This window comes from Paralichthys olivaceus, chromosome 4, assembly GCF_024713975.1.
Source record: "Paralichthys olivaceus isolate ysfri-2021 chromosome 4, ASM2471397v2, whole genome shotgun sequence".
In the NCBI taxonomy this organism is placed as follows: domain Eukaryota; kingdom Metazoa; phylum Chordata; class Actinopteri; order Pleuronectiformes; family Paralichthyidae; genus Paralichthys; species Paralichthys olivaceus.
The window spans coordinates 16593346-16613267 of record NC_091096.1 but is presented as its reverse complement, the minus strand read 5'-3'; the positions used below and the strand labels follow the sequence as shown (position 1 = coordinate 16613267).

The 19922-nt window shown below is 43.0% G+C and overlaps 1 protein-coding gene across 3 annotated transcripts in view; it reads left to right on the top strand.

The window, feature by feature from the left end:
- Positions 1 to 19922, top strand: part of adgrv1 (adhesion G protein-coupled receptor V1) — a 113552-nt gene that overhangs the window by 43168 nt on the left and 50462 nt on the right. For all 3 annotated transcript variants that reach the window (XM_069523935.1, XM_020093939.2, XM_069523933.1), the window contains 42 exons: positions 95 to 236; positions 1084 to 1349; positions 1457 to 1632; positions 1713 to 1840; positions 1966 to 2147; positions 2290 to 2436; positions 2539 to 2619; positions 2708 to 2972; positions 3726 to 3836; positions 3941 to 4163; positions 4262 to 4466; positions 4937 to 5083; positions 5238 to 5493; positions 5880 to 6082; positions 6678 to 6854; positions 7065 to 7247; positions 7360 to 7539; positions 7645 to 7809; positions 7968 to 8088; positions 8574 to 8697; positions 8798 to 8936; positions 9085 to 9270; positions 9355 to 9590; positions 9790 to 9938; positions 10066 to 10264; positions 10502 to 10721; positions 10803 to 11042; positions 11175 to 11324; positions 11699 to 11919; positions 12006 to 12285; positions 12381 to 12524; positions 13071 to 13242; positions 13691 to 13823; positions 14062 to 14630; positions 14732 to 14995; positions 15447 to 15564; positions 15676 to 15847; positions 15943 to 16185; positions 17406 to 17813; positions 18806 to 18978; positions 19128 to 19374; positions 19551 to 19690. In XM_069523935.1, coding sequence (XP_069380036.1) covers positions 95 to 236; positions 1084 to 1349; positions 1457 to 1632; positions 1713 to 1840; positions 1966 to 2147; positions 2290 to 2436; positions 2539 to 2619; positions 2708 to 2972; positions 3726 to 3836; positions 3941 to 4163; positions 4262 to 4466; positions 4937 to 5083; positions 5238 to 5493; positions 5880 to 6082; positions 6678 to 6854; positions 7065 to 7247; positions 7360 to 7539; positions 7645 to 7809; positions 7968 to 8088; positions 8574 to 8697; positions 8798 to 8936; positions 9085 to 9270; positions 9355 to 9590; positions 9790 to 9938; positions 10066 to 10264; positions 10502 to 10721; positions 10803 to 11042; positions 11175 to 11324; positions 11699 to 11919; positions 12006 to 12285; positions 12381 to 12524; positions 13071 to 13242; positions 13691 to 13823; positions 14062 to 14630; positions 14732 to 14995; positions 15447 to 15564; positions 15676 to 15847; positions 15943 to 16185; positions 17406 to 17813; positions 18806 to 18978; positions 19128 to 19374; positions 19551 to 19690 — 8285 coding nt within the window. The remainder of the gene's footprint in view (positions 1 to 94; positions 237 to 1083; positions 1350 to 1456; positions 1633 to 1712; positions 1841 to 1965; positions 2148 to 2289; positions 2437 to 2538; positions 2620 to 2707; positions 2973 to 3725; positions 3837 to 3940; positions 4164 to 4261; positions 4467 to 4936; positions 5084 to 5237; positions 5494 to 5879; positions 6083 to 6677; positions 6855 to 7064; positions 7248 to 7359; positions 7540 to 7644; positions 7810 to 7967; positions 8089 to 8573; positions 8698 to 8797; positions 8937 to 9084; positions 9271 to 9354; positions 9591 to 9789; positions 9939 to 10065; positions 10265 to 10501; positions 10722 to 10802; positions 11043 to 11174; positions 11325 to 11698; positions 11920 to 12005; positions 12286 to 12380; positions 12525 to 13070; positions 13243 to 13690; positions 13824 to 14061; positions 14631 to 14731; positions 14996 to 15446; positions 15565 to 15675; positions 15848 to 15942; positions 16186 to 17405; positions 17814 to 18805; positions 18979 to 19127; positions 19375 to 19550; positions 19691 to 19922) is intronic.

The window sequence follows — 19922 nt, the reverse complement described above, 5'->3', positions numbered from 1 at the left end:
AGAATCTAAAGCACTTCATAGTCCCTCTCGCTAAACCATCATCGTAATCACTCAGTATCAAGTATTCAAACTGAGCACTCCTCTGTCTTCCCAGATACTCCACTTTGTAGATGGCGAGAGGCATACGTTTGTAGAAGTGCAGATCATCGATGACGACATTCCAGAAGGAGCTGAGAGATTTCAGCTCATCCTGTCCGAGCCTTCCCCTGGTCTGGAGCTGGGCACCAACACCACAGGTAGACGCAGCAGCAGAAAGTACCACAATAGAGTTTCTGGAATTTCTGAGTCAAACAGCATGAGATAGCCGACCATAAGCTTCCAATCCATATTGAGTTTGAATGTACAATCCAAAATGTGCAATCCATGGTTGAGACTTAGGAGAGATTTGGGATAAGAGGGTTATGAGTTTAATTAATTAACAGCGTGAGATAAAAGAGGTTTTTTACCGTCGCCATAGAAATAACTTGTTTTTGCTCGTCTGGCAGGTTTTATAGGATTTGTTGGATTTTAAAAAAATCTTATTTTGGGACACGTCAAACAGTGTTCAAGTGAACTGTTGCATTCTTGTTCTACATAAATAGGCAAAGTAAAAACTGAACTGCAAGCAACAATAGGGACAATACATCTTCCTCATGCGGCTACAGACATTAGTTATTTGACTACAAAAAGCTGAATGATGCCTTTAATACATTAAACTTTATTTTATATCAGAAATGGTATGAAGTATTTATAGTATTAGTACAGACTCAGGAGAAGCCTCCACTTTATGTGTTATCACATTATCAGGTCACACAAGTTCACCTTGTGTATTACAGTTTACTGAACTACATTTGTCTCAATGGAACAAGAAATGAAGCATCATACACCATGACACCCAATTGTGGTTTATACCTGAAACACTATACAGAACTGAAAACAATGTAAAAAGTTGGTAGAGACCATAAGTTTTACTTTATATTTAACGTAGCACCATTACTATTATGAAACTAAAGTTATGTTCATAAAAAATGTATCACTCATTTATTCCCATCTACCTATAATCAGAAAATGCTATGACAACATTATGTTTCTGTTTTTATGCAGCTACCGTGAACATCCTGGCCAGTGACGACGGGCATGGCGTAATTTCCTTCAACACTAGCGAGCATTTCTTATTGAGGGAACCCACATCCGTACTGGGGCTGAGCGAGAGTGTGGCCACCCTGTACGTGGTGCGGAACCCAGAGGAAGGCACATTTGGCGCCGTGACTGTTCAGTTTACCATCACAGATGCCAACGGCCGCCTAGCAGAGGGCGATCTGAAGCCAGCACAAGGGTTTGTGGTGCTGGAGGATGGAGTCAGATTTAAGGTGAAGACAAATAGTCAAACATTATATTACAACATGTTTTTTGTTTGGAAATGCACATCTGTTTTAATTTGATCCAAAGTTGTTTAGTCTAATTTGTTTTGTTTCAGATGCTAGAGATCTGGGCAGTACTGGACTCTGAGCCTGAAGTGAATGAAACCTTCACCGTGACCCTGTCCAACCCAACGGGAGGCTCACGGCTGGGAGATCAACTCCAAACCTTCATCACTGTCCTAGAGAACCTGGCTCCTTCTGGCTTGTTCCGCATCGGACCCACACTCAACAGGTCTCAATACAGCTCATCTGAAACATTTGTAGCTGTGAAATAGGGGAAAGGGGAATTATTTATGTGTATTTTCTCTACAGAACGAACACAGAAGTGTTTGCTGATGAAGGTGGCAGAACAGTCTTCCTCACCGTGTCTCGGAGTAATGGTCTGGAGTCAGCTGTCAGTGTGGAATGGGAGACGGAGTCTGATACAGCTGTTGCATCTGGTGAGACCAATAAATGTTTAAAGTCACCTCAACCACCTCAATGCTCGTAAATCTCCCCTTTTCTTCTGTTCCTTTAATCCCAGTTTCCTCCCAATAAGCAATAAAATTTTCTTTTTGCCTTCCAGCCGGTCACCTTCCGGTGATGGGTGTATACCAGCGCTTTGAGGAAAGACCCACATCTGCTTGGTGCTTCCTCCCGGAACAACTGTCTGTCCTGGCTATGAGGCTGGATAGGAAGCCCTTTATTGGATCCCACCACACTTTGGCCACGCTGTATCGTTGGCAGGGTGTCTTTGTGCCATCAGAGGTAGAACAACAACAACACAGCCAACCCATGATGCCCCTGCTGTAAACTGAAATATACATGAGAGTAAAATAAAATAGGAATCATATTAGCAGTGACCCCCAATAAAGAGGTAACTAACTCAAAATCACTTTTCTCATTACAGTCTATTAGGATTCAGGACCCCCACTCTTGTGTTGGGTTTGCAGTGAATGGTTCTACCTACATTGGCATTACACACAGTGGCCCCCCGTTTTCCCCTGCTGCCAACCTCAGCATCTTCAAACTGCACAAGGACCTCAATATCTCACTGGTAAGAATCAAACCAATCAAGTACATTACCATGATTTTTTTTTTTTTTACATTACTTTAATACTGTGGTATTGTCCTTTATTATTTTCACATGATTCTTTAGGAGCAAACTTTAGGTGTTGAAGCTCTGGATGTGAAACACTTCTCCACTGAAGGCAGAGATTATCTCGTAGTATCTAGCCAGGTGAGGCTTAAAGTTCCACGGTTTAGAAATATCTTTAATTCCATTCATTGGTACAATTTGTCTGAACTCATATATTATTACTCCACAGATTTTTGTTTGGAGTGGTGACTCCTTCACCCTCCTCCAGACCCTGGACGTTGAACAGGACATCCTCAGTGTGACTCTGTTCACCCGTGTCCATGTTCCCCACCTGGTGGTGTGCGTGAACAGTGTGACGGTCAGTTGCCTCCTTCTACGATGGACCAATGGAAGATTTCAGAATCCAAAGCCCCTCCCTATCATCGGCAGAGCCAGTCAGGTGGAGACGATCACCACGAGAGCAGACGAGACTCTTCTGTTGGTTGTTGTAGAAGGTGACCAGTCTTACTCTGATATCATATAATATTACACACCAAAGTTTAATGGGTTCTTCCCTGACCCGTACTGCATTCCTCCACTAAGTTTCGTGATACACTGTCCTGTATTTTTATTGTTATCTTGCTCACATACAAACAAACAAACCAACCAACAAACAAGCAAACTAGGGTGAAAGCATAACCTCCTCGGCTGAGATAAAAATGGCATTCACTGAGAGTCAAGTGCACTCAGTCTATGTTCTGCTCAGAGGATGGTTTTGTTTTTGCAATAATGAGATGCTGTGTTCTCTGGTTGTATTCTCAGCGTATTTTCAAGAAGATTGTGCTGTGGCTAGATGTTGGTTAGCGCAGCTCAAATAAATCAGTGATGATTTAAAAGCCATTTGGAAATGGTGCGTCTGTTATAGACAAAACAGCCTTGTTCTGTTGTCTAATCTGAGATGAGAAAATTCACAGTGTGGACCAGATCATGTATTTATATCATGCTCTGTATATTTTGATGAGACATAATCCCTCTGAGTTTGCAAAAGTGGTGAGTGTTCTCAGTGCAGACCTGTTGTGGGTTTACGGGAAAGGCCTCAGCGTGGAGCGGAGCAGAGCCGCAGAGCGACTCCGAGGTTGTAATTTGTCGAGTCTTGGGTGTGTCAGTTAGACCAGTACTTACTTTTACATAAACATGCTATTCTAGCGTGAAAGAACGTAAATCTGTGAGTAATATTGTGTCTGTGTGTCTGTGTGTGTTTCTCTCAGCATCCTGTGAGGTGTTACAGTGGACGTCAGAGCAGCCGTCGCCACAGCTCTATCAATCTATTCCTCACCCAGGCCTCACCTCAATTCACCCCTTTGCTTCGTCTGGCATCAGTAAGCATAAATCTCAGTAATTTCTCCAGCTGAACTGTTCCGCTGTACTAGTAAAATCAGTTTGTCATGTTTAGATCGATGAAATCCTTTTTTCTTTCTCGTAGCTTATGCTCTGCTGGCTGGAAGAAATGGCTCATCCCTCTACTCCTGGAGGTCCGATGTAAACCTGTTCACCATGATCCTGAGGGCCCCTCCGGCCGTTAGCTTCCTCTCTTTCATGGTCCCTTCCCTCAACACCACCAAGACCCTCCTGGCTTCCACTGAGGAGAACAGCTCCACCGTTTACGAGTTCACCTCTGTCTCCAATCAGTCCGATTTCATACCCAGGTACCAGGATTGTTTTTATAGGTCACAGACAGGCGACTTGCTGCTCTGACAGTGAAATAACACACAGGTTGTGTTTGTCTTTATCTCCTCACGTTCAGTTTTGGGGAGTTGTACTTTGCACCAGGTGACAGCGAGCTGGAGCTTGCGGTGAACATCGTGGATGACGACATCCCTGAGGTGCAGGAGCATTTCCAGGTCGGCCTGAAGAATCCGAAGGGAGGAGCTGAGATTGGATTTGGTGGTCAGGTGACTATACTTGTCCCAACCAATGACGATGCCCATGGAGTCATTGGCTTTGCTCAGGTAAGCAAATACAAATTTTGATATTAGACAACACATTTACATTGTACATAATGTTACCAAACCATATCTTGAACTAGAATTGCACTTATGGTATCGCATCCCTCCACCAAGACCCAACAGTCTCTAAATTAAACCAATATTTATATAACATAAAGGCCACATTATGTTTCTCAGCTACACATTGGTGTTGCTGTCAGCTTTTTAATTCATCTGCATTCAAATGCAGATATTTGTTAATAAAGATGAGCTAAATTGTCTTATGAAAAATATTAAAGTAAGTGAAACAAAATCCTGGATTCGATTCCTGATCCCGATCTGCACCAATATTTTATGGATCCTTTTAAGTTTCGTGGTAATCCATCCTGCAGTTGTAAACATAACCTCTTTGTTGGATGTATTAATTTGAAACATATTTTTTAAGCATTTAAACTATTTTAATACAGAAATGTTTTGCAATGAAATCTCTGCAGGATTCTTTATCTGTGGAGGTAGAAGAGTTGGAGCAAAATAATCAGATTTCCCTCAGTGTGGAGAGAAGACGAGGCACTTTTGGCCGACTGACTGTTCACTGGGCTGCAAGTGGCAGTCTGGCTGACATTTACCCCACATCAGGAGTGGTGAGCAAACCTCTTACCCTCCTCTCGACTATCATACAATATGCATTAATGACGTGTTTGAGAATGAAATGCTCGCCTGGATCAACAGTGGAAGAATTCTAACTTAAGATCACAAATTTGAGGAATCCATCTAAAATGTTATCTTCTATCTCAGGTAACCTTCTCAGAGGATCAATCAGTTGCCATCATCTCACTGGCTGTCATCGCAGATGGCGTCCCCGAGCTGACAGAGAGTGTCACCATCACAATCATGGACGTCACCACCGTGGGGCTGCAGGACCTTCGACAGGCAGCAGTCATTGACAAGCAGCGGGCACAGGCTCTACTCGTCATCCTGCCAAATGGCTCTCCCTACGGAGTGATTGGATGGCATCTGGACTCCCAGTTTACACTAACACAAGAACCACAGAGTAAGAATCTCTGTGGAAAGAGATCAATGCAGTCAGTCAATGTGGGTTTTTATTGGATCACAGTGCAAAGAGTCTAATGTACCATAATGGGTGTAAGTTACATTGTAAATTTATTCAATTACATTTCTCGGTTATGGACTCACTTTGTTCCATCTTTGTTTTTTCTTTTTTAAAGACCAATTACAAATTTTCTTCGGATGCGGTTTCTTAAGCAGTTGTTACAGTAATCACACATTGAGCTTTACTGTAAAAGAGATCAGCCGTGATTTCCAGGATTTGGGATTAGTCTTAATCTGTGTATTGGAGGAAGGCCCAAAATATCTGAGAAGTGAGTAGTAGGGAGTCACATTTTTATTTTGTTACCTTCTGTTTCTGCTCACCCACAGGGACTCCAGTCAATGTGACTCTATCCATAGTGAGGGAGCAGGGCTCTTCGGGTGAGGTGGCAGTTCATTACCAGACCAGGCCAGCTCTGTACCAGCCCCCATCCAACCAGGCCACGGCAGGACAGGATTACACCGCCAAAGACGACACCATTGTCATGACACATGGTGCCACGGTGGCGCTTGTCACTGTCACAATCCTGCCGGTAAGGATAGGCAGCTGGGTAATGGAGAAATTAATGAAATCTACCTGAATAAAGAAGATCATATTAGGAATAGGACTTTTTTACAGGACATTTTTAGCTTTCTACAACAACAAAGTCTTCATTTGTCCACTACATGTAAAACTTTATTTCCTCTCCCATATTACACCTCTCTTACTTATGACTGTGGAGACTTGTTTGGAGATTGTTTCTCATCATCAGATTAACACATACTAATCATCCCTGTTACCATCCCAAAACTAACCTTTAAAATGTCTTGTGTAGGCCATAAATGAACGGATAAATCTCCTTTCCTCCTCTTCTCCCTCCTCTTCCATTCATAGAGAAACAACCATTAACCCTCATTAAACTATCGCATATCCTCGCCCCTCACAAATACATTTGTTGGTCTGGTTAGACAACTTGTAAACGTGAATACCAAAGTTATATACCTCTTGCATAATTCACTATTACTGTAAACACCAACTTAATTTAATGTCCAAGCTTATTAAATATTTTGAATGTGTTTTTAGAGACAGGGAGATTTTTCTCTCGTTGTTTTCTTTCATTTAATGTATATGTACAAATGTTTTCTAAGGACGACATTCCCGAGCTGGCAGAGAGTTTCCTGGTGAACATCACCAGTGTGGAGCTGGTCGGAGGCTCAGTGGGAGCAGGGCAGCCGAGTGTGAAGCGGCTCGGTATGGAGGTAGCAGAGGTCACCATCCAGGAGAACGATGACCCTCGAGGGATTCTGCAGTTCAATGTTTCTGAGGTGAGCACAGGGTCATCACCTCTGGGGCCATGACTTGGACATGAACATGATAGAGATGCAGCTTCTCAAACTAATGCCATAGTGACACTCATAGAAGATTAAGTGTAACTAATGGATCCTGAATAATTTTAATTAGGCATTAAATGAACTTTATTTATGTTGCATTTCATTAAATTAATTAGATATTGCTTCTAAATTATCTTTGCCTAGGATATTCTTGGAAGTGTGCTGGCTTATGAGATACCACCACCAGACAACGTCCTCTATCTGTCAGTGGTGCGACTTGCTGGTGCAACTGGAAGACTGGTCGTCTACTGGGATGCTCAGCCAATCACTGCAGATCTCAATGATTTCAGCCCCATATCTGGAAACATCACCTTTCAGGATGGACAGGTGAATGGATTCATTTTCCTGATCTGAAATGAAGCAGCCCTAAATATCACATCAAGCCATAAAGGGAAGCTGTCCATGGATAACTGTGTTGTCATGTGTTTCCTATCTTTAGAGCGAGGCTATAATTGCCATCAACATCCTGGACGATGAACAAGTGGAGATGTTGGAGATGTTTAGAGTGAATTTGCTGCGTGTGATTGGTGGTGCCCGACTTGGAGAGGTGACCTCTATAACTGTCAGTATTCCAGCCAATGACTCCCCTCTGGGACGATTTGGATTTCAGGAATTGGAGGTAATTCTAACATTACTGTTGTAATAAAATATTCATTTTCTATTGACAAACAGCAATTACTCACCACTAGGTGCACATTAAGACTGTTAATTACTCCACTCTAAGGTTACCATCAGTGAGCCAGAGTTTGTGGATGACCCCGCGGCGGTGGCGACACTAGCAGTGCGACGTAGTGTGGGAGGTGAGGGGGCAGTGACGCTGGTGTGGCAGCTGGAAGATCAGGCCTCAGATGACCTCTCACCTCTCAATGGAACTCTCGTCTTCACTGAGGTACATTGTGAGAAGTGCTGTGCTGCTGTCATCAGATGTTTTATGTTTTTATATTTATTGAATGATTTAATCTTGAAACACTCACTCTTTGACCATCTTTTTGTGCTTGATAGTACACGATTCTTAATGAAGCATGGAATATGATTCCTATTTTACAGGCTGAGTCTATGAAGACATTTATGATCAAAGCCCTCACTGACTCTGTTGTGGAAGGAGATGAGCATTTCACTGTCCGGTTGTTTCCTGCCGGGAGTGGAGCTGTCATCGACCCTTTGAACGGTAAGTATTTGTAAACTATTGGCCACTTCCCCATATCCCCATATTGCAAAGTGAGATCAGATACACTTACACAGAAATGTCCTGCAAACTTTGTCACTGTACAGTATCTCAATATAGATCACCACCCCAATAAATATTTATTTTGATTCACAGAATCTGGATCATCATCCAGATGCACATTTATTTCATAGAGATCGCTGGATTATTTTCAAGAAAGTCACCAAAATGTCATGATCTGCACCCTTATCGGTATATCCACACCAAATTTTAGTGGGTTCTTTCCTGACCCATACCACATCCTTCCACCAAATTTCATTGTAGTCCATCCAGTGGTTTTTGTGTAAACCTGCTGACTAACAAATAAACAAACGCAGATGAAAACATAACCGCTTTGTAAGGGTTATAAGTCAAATGGCCAGTGCAGTTTAGATTTAGGAATTGTGGAATTATAAACTGTCTTCCTTGTTTGTTATATGCTGATGCAGACATGGTCACCATCACTATCAGGGCAGAAAAGGCAGCACTAGGGATTATCGGAATAGCAGAGTCGTCCAGGAGCATCCTCATCGGGGAACCTCAGGGAGATTACAATGGTAGTGCTGTGGTCAGGTGAGATACTGCAAATAAGAGTTTTAAATGTCTTTACTTCCATGTATTAACTAATAATGTAATGTGAAAATCCTGCTGTGTGTTTGTGTGTGTTCTCCAGCCTTGTGCGAGGCCCTGGTGTGTTTGGAGAAGTCCAGGTTTACTGGAATATCACTCCAGCTGACGTGTCTGAGTTTGAATCGATTTCTGGAACTGTGACTATGAGAGACAGACAGTCTGATGCCACTATTATTCTCAAGGTATTAACTGATGTGGATTTCCTTAATATTGGATAAAATAAAATCAGGATATTGCTCTGCGGAATGCTTACAGAACAAAATGCATCATGATGAGTTTTTGTATGCTTACCTTAAAAATTGTCCCCTGTCACATCTGCTATGATTTCAGGCTCTGGATGATGAACTTCCTGAAGTGCGTCGTGAGTACCAGCTTACACTGACCTCCGCTACCTCTGGATTAGAAATAAGTCCGACAGCCAGACATGTCACGGTTATCATGGCAGCCAGCGACAACCCCAACGGCCTCTTCTCCTTCACCCAGCCCCAGATCATGGCAACGGAGGAGGAGGGAAAGGTGAGGACATACTGACGAATGAGGTTGTGTATATAATGTAAACACAAACTTAACCCACAGTTACACCTCCTTTCTTTTCCTCAGGTGAATGTGACAATTGCTCGCTCTTCGGGCAGTCTAGGCAGCGTGTGGGTGACCTATCAGACGTCAGGCGACACAGCGGTTAGTGGGGCGGATTTTGCTCCAGCTTCAGGACGACTGCTGTTCACCCCAGGTCAGACCTCGCAGCAGGTCAACCTGCATATTGAAGACGACCGTGTACCAGAGGGGCCTGAGATGTTCTTCTTCAACATCACTGACGTGGAGTTAGTCAATGTCAGGTAAATAACTGGATAAGAATTTGTTTTTAATATGTTAAGCTTGTAATACCTTCAACAGGGTTTGATTGTTTCAATAGGATGTTGGAAATCATACCAGAGGATTCTTAACATCCATAATACAGGAAACGCAAAGTCTTAATTTCGTCAAAAATACCTTGTTAATGTGACATTTCATCTTGTGTCTCCCTCTGGTGGTCAGTTCTATGGACTACACGGTGAGAGAGTCAGGTCTCCGGCTGGATCAACCTCCAGCTTTAGGCACCTACTCTTCTCTCACTGTGGTCATACTAAAGAATGACAATGCTGAGGGCGTCCTGGAGTTCATGCAGGACTACATCAGTGTAACAGGTACGAGTCAAAACAAAACTAATACTTATAACTTGTGTTCAAATGAGGCAAACATGCAGATGGAAATAAACAGTAAAATGAAAAAGATAAGTCACGGCATGTAAAATCTGTGTTTTCTGTCTGTCAGTTGAGGAGGATGTGGGCAGTGTGTTGATTCCGGTGGTGAGAAGAGTGGGCTCGTATGGATCCGTCTCAGCTCAGTTCGTCTCCAGAGGCTTGAGCGCCACCCCTGACCTTGACTACTTCCTGTATAACGGCTCAGTGACGTTTGGCCATGGCCAGAACACCAGCTATATCAATGTCACTATTCTAGACGACCTTGACAGGTGAGAGGAGAAATTCAAAATAAGTCAAATTTCAAGCATAATGCGCTTTATGTTTAGAACACACACATATTTCTTCACTAGCTACATCAGTGCTTCTTAACTCAGAAAGACGTTAAGCATTGAGTTTAGCTGTGAAGACAAAAATGCAATAAACAAAACATCAGCAACTCAGCAGGTCACAAGAAAAATCATGAATCCACAGTTAGTATAAGTGAACACTTTAATGATCTCCTGCAGTGAATATGCCGAGGCATTCGAGGTCCTTCTGATTGGAGCAACAGGAGGAGCAGTTCTAGGCTCTCAGCGTGTTGCCAGGGTAACCATCAGCAAGAGTGACTCTCCAAGTGGATCGGTCCGTTTCCTCAACGAGAGCCTCATCACTGTAGTCAACCCAAACTCCACCCTCAAGCTCAATCTTGTTCTGGAGAGAGCAGGAGGCCGAGTGGGCAATGCAACGGTATGAGGAGCAACTGCACCTGAGTTCTGTCGTTTATTTTCTCTGATCTCATTTTAATTTCATCTCTATTTAATTTTATAGGTTGCTTGGATCATCCGAGGCCCCAACAGCCGAGAGGTTCTCCCTCCATTCAATACAGACATTAGAGAGCCTGTGAATGGGTCCTTCCTCTTTAGGGATGGAGAGCAAGGTACACGCACCATAGAGCTGCGGATTCTCCCCCATGGAGAGGTGGAGGTGGAAGAGACGTTTATCATAGAGCTCAGCATTTTGTCTGGAGAGATGGATGTTGATCCTCAGGCTGGTTTCATAACACTTAAGGTACGTCGTGGTACCACAGCTACAAAATTGATTTCGCCAGCCGTAATCAGTTAAGATCGAGCTGAGATGGATTGGTGTGTATGTCTCAGCATCCTTCTCACCCTTCTGCATTCATGCGTTTCTGTCTCCCAGATCGAGAAGTATGGTGACCCGAACGGTATCGTCCAGTTTGCTCCGGACGCTCTAAGAGACCATGTCTACAATGAATCCACAGAGGCAGAGGGTCCACTCAACATTTCCCTGTCTATTACACGCAGAGAGGGGGTCATGGGTAACATCACGGTAAGTCTCCATCAATAAACATTTATCATTTATCCTGCGAATCCAGTATCAATGCTCAATCTGGCTGAATTCAATTCCTTGTGGCCACTGTTAAAATGTAAACCCAGTAGCCCCAGCTAAAATCTGATTGGCCCCTGAAGTGCCCCTGACTTTTCAGTAGTCTTTTTTTTATAATCCACTCTCTTACTTACAATAATAACAATAAATATGACAATTTGTTGTTGCTATAGAGCTAACAGTCAACAAGAAATGACTTAAATGAGCACCTTGCTGAATCAGGAATTGTTCATGGATGTTGGACATAAAATTGCCCCCTCTGTGTAAAGTGTGGCCCCTGAATTGGTAAAATCACAGATCCTCCACTTTCACCTCAGGTGCACTGGCAGATACAGAGTGACTCGGACACAGCGGGGGACTTCCTTGCGTTAGCTGGTTCAGTGGTCATTCTGGAGGGTCAACGGGACGGTGAAATTGTCCTCAGCCTGATGCCTGATACAGTGCCAGAGCTGGAGGAGCTCTACACTGTCCGACTCACGGCTGTGGAGGGCGGAGCTACTCTGGATGCCAACGCAAACCTTGTCAGCACCCACATCAGGTGTGCTATTTAGACCTATAACACATATCAACCCTCAGGTAGAAAAAAAAGATAACTCAAGATTAATCCTGTTCCCTCACCTTTAGGGTGCGTGCTAATGATGACCCACACGGAGTCTTTTCCCTGAACCCTGAGCAGCAGTCTATAGTGGTTGCAGGGACAGGGTTGGAGGTCACCAGGGCTCTGGTCATAAACTTGACACGGCTCGCTGGGTTGTTTGGCAACGCCAGTGTGGGCTATAAGATCAGTGGAGGAATGGATGAGGTGATGGACATGGAGGAGATACTGGGAGGACAAGCTGAAGGAAGGGTGTTGATGAGGGAAGGAGAGACCTCCAGTGCTCTCACTGTGCTCATCAGTGGCCAGGTAAGAAACAGGATGCTCACTGACGCGCACACAGAGACAAATTAAGACATGACCGTTTAAAATTCCATATTTGTTTTCCTGCTTCACCTCTGTAGGTGTTTTTGTCAGCGGGTGAGAGCTTCACAGCAGAGCTCACAGATGTTAGACTGGTCGGCCCCGTCCTCGGCTCCCCACCTCGTCTCCTTCATGAAGCCAGCGTTGCTATGGTGACTGTGCCCGAAGAAGCTGCCAGCTCAGAGGTGAGTTGAGATTGTGTTTTTTGAGACATATCAGTGAGAAACTCTTTTTTTAAATTGTCTTCTCCTCAGGACAATCAGAACAAAGGATTTGCCACCAATCAATACACTTATGAATGGATGAGCCTCAGTACTCTTTTCAGAATGTTTTTATTTGACTTTTGCCTTCCCAAATGAATATCATAAATATGAAATAATGAATATGATGCATTTCTGTTCTTTAAAGGCACAGTTATTTACACATTTGCTTATAGTTCAATACATATCAATGTGTTAAGTTATTTGTCAGCCTAATAATAATTTTAAACTAAGTTTGTACTTGACAACTCACATCACAAAACATTCAGCTGTTTCTCATCGATCCTTTTGAATGACCCATCCATCACAAAGCCTTTCTGTGTACATGTCTGCTAATAATAAGAAGTGTTACAAAAAGACTCTTCATAACAAATAACTCTCTCTGTGAGTTATCAAATATTGTACTTCTGTGATTATGTTGGCAACAAGGTTTACACCCATCACCTGTCTCTTCTCACTTCTGTTGTGCAGGTTGGCTTTGCCTCCCTGGCTCTGCAGGTGTCAAGTTTAGAAACAGGGACATGTGAGGCAATCGTGACACGAACGGGCCTGTTCGGGGACGTCAGGGTGCAGTGGAGAGCCGGGTTTCCATCAGGACAAGATTTACCAGGCTTCAGAGCAGGAGATATCACCCCAAGCTCGGGTAAGACAGTCAGAGCGGGACTGATCACTGAAAACCTGGTCGCAGTATAGACTCACACACAAACTCTCCCCACTCGTGCAAATATCTTTGTTGTTTTATTGATATATTTTAACATATATAAATGTAGGATCTTTCCATACCCTTCTATGTCATCCTCTCACTTTGATCTGTAATGAATACAACTAACTTCTCCGTATATGGCAGCACACAAATTTCCCAAGAATTTCCTCTCAGGGATGAATAAAATATGTCTATCTATCTCTTTATCTATCTATCTATCTATCTATCTATCTCTCTCTATCTATCTAAATCTTAACTTTCATCTCTCCTATAATAACCTCCCTTCTTTCTGAACACCAAACCCTTGAAACCTGGATAACCAGCTGATGCCTCAGACAAACACACAGCTCTTCTAACCATTAATAATGTGCTTCTTCTTTTTATGAAGGCTCACTGAACCTGGCCCATGGAGAGAGGACTAAAGCTTTATCTCTCACAGCCATTGCTGATGCATTACAGCCGACTTCCTATGCTGTGCACCTCACTGCTGCCAGCTCCAGCACTGCTTCTGTCAAACTCAGGTAAAGGTTCCAGTGGTAGAACTAGTGGTGGAGTTGATTTGGACTGGTACTTCTTCAGTATTGATAAACTTTGTTGATACAGCTTTTTTCAAAACACAGTTACAAAGTGCTTTACACGGTGGAAACATGATTCAAATATTTGAGAGCCAAGGCAAATAAGATCAGAGGATACAATAATACAGAAATTAAACTTTGCATATTGGTCCACATCAAATGAAGTCTCTTTTTCCCTGCACAGGTCAGGTTTCACCACAGCAGAAGTGGAGCCACTGGGGATCTACCAGTTTGCCCCTGACTCACGGCAGCTAGTTATCGCAGAGGACATCCAGACGATAACACTTTATGTTCAGAGACTCTACGGCTCTCGTAGCAATACCAGCCACATTTCCTACAAAACAATTGCTGGCAGCGCAGCAGCAGGAGAGGACTTTCTCGCGGTGCCTGATGGCCGAGTGGTCTTTGACTCGCCTCACCAAACCAACACATCGTTCCAGCTTTCAATACTTGATGACTCCCTCTCAGAGCCAGATGAGTACTTCCATGTAAATCTAACTGATGTTCAAGTCCTTAATCCGATCTTGGCTTGGGCAGAGGTGTCTCCTCGCCTCAACCCTCTGCACAGCGCGGCCACTGTCACCATCTTGGCCAGTGATGTGACTGGCGGAGTTTTGAGTATTGGACCTGGACTGGTCCAGGTACCGGAGGACAGGGATGAGGAGACCCAGCAGGACCGGAGGGTGGTCCTGAGGGTGCGCAGGTCGGACAGTGTGGCAGGGGATGTCAGGGTTCGGGTCCAAGCCTATGGAGGTGCGTGTCTGTTTTGTTGCTGCATTGCAGTATATACAATTTTGTAATTTACTCTGTTTACAAAACCACTTAAACTTGTGTTGCTGTGTGGTTTTATCCAGATGGAAGCACAACACCTCTTCCCTTCGCTATCGAACCTGTCGGGATCCTCGCAAAGGAGCAACAGGACTTCCGCTTGGAGTCCAATATAGTGTCACTGCAGGCGGGGCAGAATGAGACAGAGGTTATCCTCCTCATCCTCGATGACTCAGAGCCAGAGGGACAGGAAGTATTCTTCATCTACCTCATTGATCCAGAGGGAGGAGCACAAATCACAGACAGACCATACGAGGGGTTTGGAGCTTTTGCAAAGATCACTATCCTTGGTAAGATGATGAGTAACATATATTAGACTGTATCCACTATAGACTGAAGATGAAAAGATGAGAAGGGTTGACATACATATAAAATTAATATTTATTTGTTGGTTTGTATTCTGGACTCTACCTGGTGTTATAACAGATTTATATCTTGTGGTTCTTTACAAATCAAATGAACCTCTTGACATTTGTTTACTATCTCAATGAGTGATTCTCTAGTCTTCTCCACTTTCACTAATGCCATTTGATTAGCCTCATGTCAGTGCTGCATTTGTCTCCATCTGCTATTTTCAACCTCATATAATCACATCAGTGGGCAGATGATTTGATTATTCTTCATATAGGACTGATTAGAAAATACATGATGTGATTGAGAGGTTATAAGGAAATTCATTTAATATTTTGTCTTCTCTGTTTCTCTTTCCTTGTTATTCATCTTTCTGTCTGTCCTTACCAGGGAGTGACTTCCATAATGGTATAATAGGGTTTAGTTTGAATTCTCTGACGGGCCAAGTACTAGATGAGGATTCAGAGAACAGAACTGCTGTCCTCTACCTGCAGAGACAAGAAAACAGGTACATAAAAACCTTTAGGTCTATTTTACCCCCGAAAATAGTTTTATATTTGTCTGCCACTAAGTTGTTTTAATTGTTTATCATTATTTTGCCCTGTGTCCCTCTGTTCAGAGCCTTTGAGGACTTACAGGTCTTTTGGAGAGCTACATTCAACAAGGCAACTCCGACTCTTGTCAGCAATGGAGTAAACCTAACCACACAGCTGCTGCACACCTCAGGAACTGCACTGTGCAGGAGAGGAGCAATAGTATGTGCTCTTACTCTGGAGGTCCACGATGATGAGGTAAGTGGGATGCAGGGTATCTTGCTAAGTTTGAAACACACCAAATTTTACAGTATGAAACAGATGACACAATCTGCGCATCTGTGTTGCCGTAGGAACCAGAGTCCCAGACGTGGTTCCTGGTGGAGATTTATCAGGTGGGTACTGGAGCTGCCATTAATGAAACCACTCGCTTCGCCAACATCACCCTGGCAGAGAGTGACGACCCACAAGGCATTGTATTATTCGCTGTGGGCCACAGACTGCCCATCGCCACACTGATGACCACAAGACTCAGTCTGCAGATCTACAGACAAGCTAGCACAGCCTCAGCCATGTCTGTACAATATCGCACACTGGTAAGTAACAAACATACCTTGAACTGCTCAAGTACTTAACTCATATATATGACAAAGAAGTGGTTTATTAAATTTTGCCTTGGAAGTTTTATTTCAAATAGTAGGAAGTCTCATTTTCAAACTTAACAAATATAATTTCAACCATTTTGTCGCTAAAATTATATTTTCAACAACCACTGATGTTTCACTGTGTGTGTCTGGCCTGTATTTGTCAACCTCATCAATCTGAGTGTCAGCGCAGTATATTGATCTAATCAGGCCTTCTCATAATAATCCTGCAGTTATTTTTAATAACCTGTTTAACAGTCCTCAAAAATTATAGAATTATTTGTAAAAGAACAATATTTCAATTCAATTATTTGAATTTTACTTATTCTCAATAGGTGCACTTATTTAGAGTATCCATCCATTATCTATACCACTAACCACTGTACCCCTGTGCTGCGGCTATGTAATGCAAAGTATAGTAATTAAATAATGCATAAGCACCAACTTAGCATTATACAGTACTTACTTTATGCATTTTTAAATGGAGGATCAATAACACAGTAGTATCTAATAATTATTTCACATATAATTTGATGGATGCCCCCATTATTCAGTCCATCCTCCACTTAGTGTCTATATAGTTTAATAAAAGTCCTGGTTTATTGACATTGGTGAATTAAAAAAAAAAAAAATGTTTCTGTCTCTCCTCACCTCTCATCGCCTTCCTATTCTCCTCAAGGTGATATTATTAGAGACATCTCGGATGCACTCAGATCGGGGGCTTTAATTCCACTGGCTCTCACACTTTTTGATATTGGAGATCAAAGTGAGAGCGAGTGTCTAGTGCACTCAACAAAAATCAAAAAACCTCACATAGACACAGGGTCTGCTTTAATCTCTGAGAGATGAAACATGTTGTGAGACTGCATCATAAAAGCCCATACTATTGTTATTATTGATAGAAAGGCCGGTCCTCATTTGGTTTACATTGAGCCCTCACCATGTTGGGGACATGGTGAACTTCACTCATTTACATTGGGATGCAGACAATGTGGACACCGTGCATTACATGGTAAATGTGCCATTAAAAGGTCTAAATGTTTTACAAACTGTTTACAGGCAATGAACATATATGCTATGTCACCTCTCATCATATGGGTTTTTAAAAACCTTTATTAATCATGATTGGTTGATTATCTTATTTTACCACCAAACATGTCTTTTTCCTCCAGGAGCTCCTGAGGGATGAGGTGGTGGGTCCCTCTATCATCTGGCCTGCTAAAGCAGGGATGGACTTTCCAAAACAAGAGGGTCAGATAACCTTCGCTGTGGGCCACCATAACACGACGCTGGACATTTACCTCACTCCTGACCTCGCCTCATCCCTGCCCACACCTAAGCGCTTCCAGGTGGAGCTTTATAATGCTACAGGGGGCGCCAGAGTGCACCCTCAGTTCGGGATGGCTAATGTGACCCTGGTGTCAAATGCTGCAAGTGAAGCCGTTTGGGTTTTACTCGACCAATTACATCAGCCCCTGGGCCCAAATATATTGAACCAGGTGCTGCAAGGGCTGATCAACAAAGTCAGCACACCTCTGAATCGTGAGCAGATGACGGCCGTGCTCGAAGCCTTGGGGAAGGTAAGAGAAAATTAAGAAGTGAAATATTTCCTGAAAAGGAGCTGATGAAACACTGAGACATTAAATAATATTTAATCATATCTAATATGGTTTATGCTTCCTCACAAGACCAATCTCATTGTATGAGTCAAGTTATATTAGGATTAATTGTGTATGTTTTATTTTGTTTAGTCTTTAGTCAAAAACTACTGAATGGATTTCCACGGTTCCACGAACTGTTTGTTGCAGATCCAGTCATTTTTAAAAACTTTCTTTAACATTGTGAGATTGCTTCGGCTTGATTGAAGTAAAGGGGGCTGTTGGGTCTAGAGGTATGTGCTCTATTGAGTGCCATTCCAGTTATATATAAGTATGGTTTTACTTTTTACCTTTTTATGAAAGTAATGATTGTCATCAAATTGTCCATATCTGTGAGGTCAACAATTTTTCTTCTAATATTGCATAATAAGACAGAAATGAGAAAAACTTTTTTGCACCACTTGAGGTTTGTGGGTCAGTATAGTAGTTGTCTGACAGAGCTCTGCTAAAGGGCATACATAAACTCCAGTGCATCAGTCTGACAGATGTGAGGACTAGCTTGTCATCTGAAAAGGTCTCATTTGCCACACCACCTAAGCATTGCCATCAGGGTCTATACTGCACTCGCTCTGCCTCCGGACGAGTGGAGAAAGAAGTGTGATTTAATATGAGGGAGTGTGCGCGGGGGCTGGAGAAAGAGAAAGGAGTTAGACAGCTTGAGAATCCATGGATGCACAGAGAGAGGGAGAGAGTGAAATGAGACACTGCAGAAGCAAATGCTTTTAAAGACACAATGAATGAATGAATGAATGAATGAATGAATGAATGAATGAGAGACACAAAAGCTGTCCAACACACAGGTCTAAAGGAAGTGACGGAGCCAGAGTCAAATACAGATCAGATGTGTATCAGTGACAAATACATGCAAACAATGCCAGAGATTCTTAATGATTCCCTCACCCCGTCTCTCTCAGGTTCTGGAAGAGGCAGAGAGGACTCCTTTACAGGGGAGCAGCCGGAACTTGACCTATGACCTGCTGTGCTCTTTGGCCAATCCCAGCAGAGTCGACACCCGAGGCCTCAGCCACCTTGCCGAGGTGGCTGAGCGATTTGCTTTCTCCCTCCTCACACACAGCCAGTGTGAGATGTGAGTGTCAATATCCCTCTTTAAACCTCAAGAGATAAACTCTACCTTACGATGAACATTCACTTCAAAACACCAGTGATTGTCCTTAAATATTCATCATTAAATATTATTAATGATGTTTTCAATGTTTTTCTTTTTCTTTTTTGCAGAAGGGGTACCATCCTGGAAACGTGTCCATATATGACCATCTCTGGATTCCAGTGGTACCCAACACAAATCAATGGGCACAAGTTCAGGGGCCGTAATGCAGACTTCTTCCAACTCCCAGATACACTGTTGTCTGTACCAGCAGTTCTGACTCCCGACTGTGGCAACCTCAGCCGGATCCAGTTGACCGAGTTCAGAACTGAACACTGGTTCATCAGGAACGATACGCCCACTGCTCTCAATGGAAAGGTACAGAAAGTTTTGCTTCATGTCAGGAGCAAAGTTTATCAAATGACCTTTTTACTGAAAATACTTTTTAAAGAAATCCTGCAGGTGGCAGTATTGCTCCAACAGAAACTCACCATTAATGATTTAGTTCACTCCAGAGCTGAACTCTCTCTCTTGTTATCTCTGTTTAAATGTAGGTGTTCTCAGTCAGCCTCCAGGACAGAGGGTCACGACCTCTAGAAGATGGGAATGAGGTGGTGTATCGTATCCACACCCCTGGTCAGCAAGTGAAACCAGGCCGGTCTCTGTGCCTTCTCTGGAACCAGACCACTGCAAGGTGATCCAGCACAGACACACCTATTTAGGCTCGTGCTCTTTCCCTCTAGATAATCCAGAGACAACTTGTCGAAACTCCAGATATTAAAGCAGGAGAGATTTCGGTCCTGATTGGTTTAACGACACCGTGTGTGATGTGGTTTAATACAAGAAGACACAAATTTCTGGGGGCTGCAAAACAAACTTTCATTTTAATAAAAAATGCAATAATAAGTCTTTCTCCTTCATTCTGT